The sequence below is a fragment of the Elephantulus edwardii genome, unplaced genomic scaffold (genome assembly GCF_000299155.1).
Source record: "Elephantulus edwardii isolate Elephantulus edwardi_28Jun2011 unplaced genomic scaffold, EleEdw1.0 scaffold03601, whole genome shotgun sequence".
NCBI lineage: Eukaryota > Metazoa > Chordata > Mammalia > Macroscelidea > Macroscelididae > Elephantulus > Elephantulus edwardii.
Window position 1 is genome coordinate 1 of NW_006403351.1, and position 3886 is coordinate 3886.

Consider the following 3886-nt stretch of genomic DNA (forward strand, 5'->3'; position numbering starts at 1 on the left):
CTGTAGGTGGCGATCTCGATGTCCAGGCCCAGCTTGGAGTTCATCACCTCCTGGTACTCCTTGAGCAGGCAGGCCATGTCCTGCTTGGCCTTCTGCAGGGCCTCTTCCAAGCCAGCCAGCTTGCAGCGGGCGTCGTTGAGGGCTGCCTCACCCTGCTGTTCAGACTGGGTCACTGCAGCCTCCAGCTTGGAATTCTGGGGACCAAAAGAGAATAAGGTGGATTATGGTTCCTCGATCTCTCTACCTATTTCCTGGATTTGCTTATTTTCTGCAACACATCTGGGAACACCCAGGAAGAGAGTCTTTTCTCCTTTATCCGCTGGGTTTCCTCTGCTTGAGGGACCACAACCAGGGACTCTAGTCCTACATATGGGTCAGAGAATGAATGGGAGTTGCATGTTGTGCAGGCATTGACTGTGTGACCCTGTGGAGTCTCCCACCGTCTGTGATCTTGGACACAGGCTTAGCCGTACCTGGCACTTGGCGTTCTCCACCTCGGCCGTGAGCCTCTGGATCATGCGGTTCAGCTCGTTGATTTCCTCCTTGGTGCGGCGCAGGGTCTCGCCGTGCCTGATCACCGTGGCCTTCATCTCCTCGCACTGTGGGGGAAGCACAGATGCTCTTCAGGACACCAGGAATGACTGTGCGGCTTGTTCAGTGCTCAGCGTTTACAACCACACATAGCAGCCCTACTGATGCCACTCCAGTGACGGCTCCTTCCCTTCTCTTACTATGTTCCTTCAGAAGGACCTTCCTCAATTAAACTCAGAATCTCCAGACAAAAGACATACCTCTTTATGTCTGGGGAGATACTTACATGCTTCCTACTGCTGTATTTAATATACACCTCACACTCTCCAGTATCAAGAAGGTAGGTGTCCTTTGTCACTCACCTTGCTGCGGTACCAGGACTCAGCCTCAGCTCGGCTGCGGCTGGCGATGTCGTCATACTGAGCCTTGATTTCAGCGATGACACAGTCCATGTTCAGGTCCCGGCTGTTGTCCATCTTGACAACAACTGAGGTGTCGGAGATATGAGCATTGAGGACTCGAATTTCCTGCAGAAGGGAAGTGGCAGAACTTTGTTAACTCTGCAGCCCCTAAACCCACTACTGCCTGAATCCAATCTCCACAGCCCCAACTTGGTCGCAGGCCCTGCCCTATCAGACAGCAGCTGAGGCTGGGTTTCTGTCTGGGTCACATTCCCTCACCTCCTCATACAGTCGTCTCAGGAAGTCGATCTCCTGGGTCAGAGACTCTGCATTGGCCTCCAGGTCTGACTTGCGAAGGTAGGCGCAGTCCACATCCTGGAAGAGTGAGGAGTGTGTGAGCTCAGTGGACCCCTGGGGATCATGTCCCCAAATTTCCCATCACATGGAGACCAGGGGCAAAGAAGTCCCTAATTCCTGTTCCCATCCCAACTCTACCTTCTGACAATTCAAGACACACCCACAACCTCTCCGTCCCAGAACAAACCCCTTTTTGCCTTGGGGACATCTCATAAGCCTTTCCTACCTCCCACATGAGACATAATACCCTCTTTTCTTTTTACTGCCCTCCTCCCTCCAGGAAGCCTGACCAAACTGACATTCCCCGGCTCTGCCACCTTCTTCTTCCCCAAGCAGGCCTCCAAGATTTCACCTGACCACCTTTGGTTCTGCACCATTCTCCCCTACTCTGGGACTATGCTCTTGGTCAGACTCCCCAGAACACTAAACAGGACACTATTCCTCGAAAGAAAAGCAGAATTGGCCATGCTTTCACAGGACTCCAACCACAGGCCACCATCTCAGAAACAGGGAAGGGCAACCAGAGGCCAACTGAGCCATCTCCCCGCCTCAGCATAGTGTGTTTGTTGCTATGCCAAGGACAGTGTCCTTAGTCAAAGCTCTGGATGCACCATTCAATGACCTGAACCTCTGAGAATTTCCCATTTTGATTTAGAAATGCCTTTGTGCCCTACTGGGAGGCTGAGAACTTCCAGGGGCTCTGACAAAAGACCCTAACCTCCTGAAACCCCTCGTGTCTATACTCCCCGCTCCCCTGCTGCTCACCTTCTTCAGAGCCACAAACTCGTTCTCAGCTGTGGCTCTCAGAGAAACTTCCTCCTCATACCTGAGATAGAAGAGAACAGAGATGAGGTCACAGGAGGGCAGAACTCACACCAGGGAAGGAAGTGACATTACGACCCTTTAGATGCATCTGGTGCCCTGGTAGCCCTGATAAATCCTTTCTGGTCTGATTTGACACGTGTCTGTGATGTTTTATTTTTTTATTTTTTCTCTCTCTAGTTTGAAGGAAGGGACGGGAGTAATTAATCTGGGTACTCAGTCTTGTTCTCTATGGTATCCTGAGGGTCCCTCCAAAGATGCACTAGGACTCAGCTCCCAGCTGCCAGCCACCCAGGAAGTGCAACCCAGTCTCCCCTGACCTAGTGTCAGCCTTAGCTCGGTGTCCAGAGATCTCAGGAATAAAGATGCTCTCAGAACTCAGCACCCAATGCAGCAGCACACACACAGTCCAGCAGCTCACAACTGACCCCAGTGCTATAGCTGATGGGAGTCTGAGATCATGAGAAGAAGACCTCTGAGGCTGTGGACGCCTCCTCTCAAGGTTTCAGGAAGCACAGAAGCTACAGTGATTTTTCTCACAAAAAAGTAGCAGCAATACAGAGAAATCTCATGAGGGAATCATAGCCCTACTCTTAGGCAGGTAGCTGGGCAAGAAGTCTCCCACCTAAGTTGACAACTGTGTGTTAACTCAGTCTCCGTGCAAATTCTCATTGTTTAACCCAAGGTTGGTTTGCTTTCACTTCAGGCTGTTTCAAGTGGCCAGGCCCTAATCCCCAAGTTCACTCACTTCTTCTTGTAGCCCTCCAGCACCTCTCGCACGTGGTTGAGCTCTGAGGACAGCCTTCCGCTGTCGGCCTCCACACACTCGGCCTCCCTCCTCAGCGTCTCGATGTAGCCCTCAAACAGCGGCTCCAGGTTGCTCTCACAGCACTTGCGGCTCTGGTAGAACTGCCACTTGGTCTCCAGCAGCTTGTTCTGCTGCTCCAGGAAGCGCACCTGCCACAGAGTGGGGGGAACGGTCAGATGTCTCCTAATATCAGATGTCTCCTAGTGTCTTAAAGCTGAGGGCTGTAAGCTCACAAACCTGGGGCTTGAGAGTGATTAGGCAGAGCAAGGTAGGGAGAAAAGGTGATTTCTGGCACTTTCCTGTTCTGATCTATGTCTGGACTTTGTAATTTAGGCAGGGGCAGGAGAACATCAGTTACTGCTCCCAAGTTAACTGATGAGTCCAGGTCAGGAGCCAGATGGAGAGGTCAGCTCTCCCACTGTGATATGAGGGATGTTGACAGGCAAAATGCCCAGGTTCAGATTACAGAATGGGTTTCTACAGGTAGCTACCAGGGTGATGATACTACAAGCTATCTAGAGTTGAGATCAACTACCCTGGTCCTTCTCCATTCCATTTGAGAGTCCACACACCACCCACCCACCCATTCCTACTCCCTAAGGAGTACAGTCCTCAGCCCAAACATCTCTGGTTTCAGAAACAGTTGTTTATTCCTTCCCCAACTTCCTGAGCTCTGCCTTGTACTCCACAGAACCCAAATTCTGCATATCTGAAACTCTTAGCTATGTCTATCACCTATCAGTCTTGTACATGGATTGTTTCTCTGACATCAAATTGGAAATTCCATAGTCACATCTGATTCTGACTCCCCACTCAGTCACCAGATTGAGTCCCGAACATGAGTGGGTATGCAGGAAGGGTATGATCAAGGACACCCACCTTGTCGATGAAGGCAGCGAACTTGCTGTTGAGACACTTGATCTGCTCCTTCTCCTCATGCTTGACACACTGCGCATTGGGGTCGATC

General features: G+C 51.2%; 1 protein-coding gene across 1 annotated transcript; it reads right to left on the minus strand.

The window, feature by feature from the left end:
- Window positions 1–5: 5 nt before the first annotated feature.
- On the minus strand, window positions 6–3882 carry LOC102862283 (keratin, type II microfibrillar, component 7C-like; the record flags this gene model as incomplete). The annotated part of the gene is made up of 7 exons (XM_006903518.1): window positions 6–194; window positions 474–599; window positions 894–1058; window positions 1212–1307; window positions 2055–2115; window positions 2860–3068; window positions 3799–3882. Coding segments are annotated over 7 exons (930 nt in total), but the record flags the coding sequence as incomplete, so codon positions are not given.
- Between the last annotated feature and the right edge of the window lie 4 nt (window positions 3883–3886).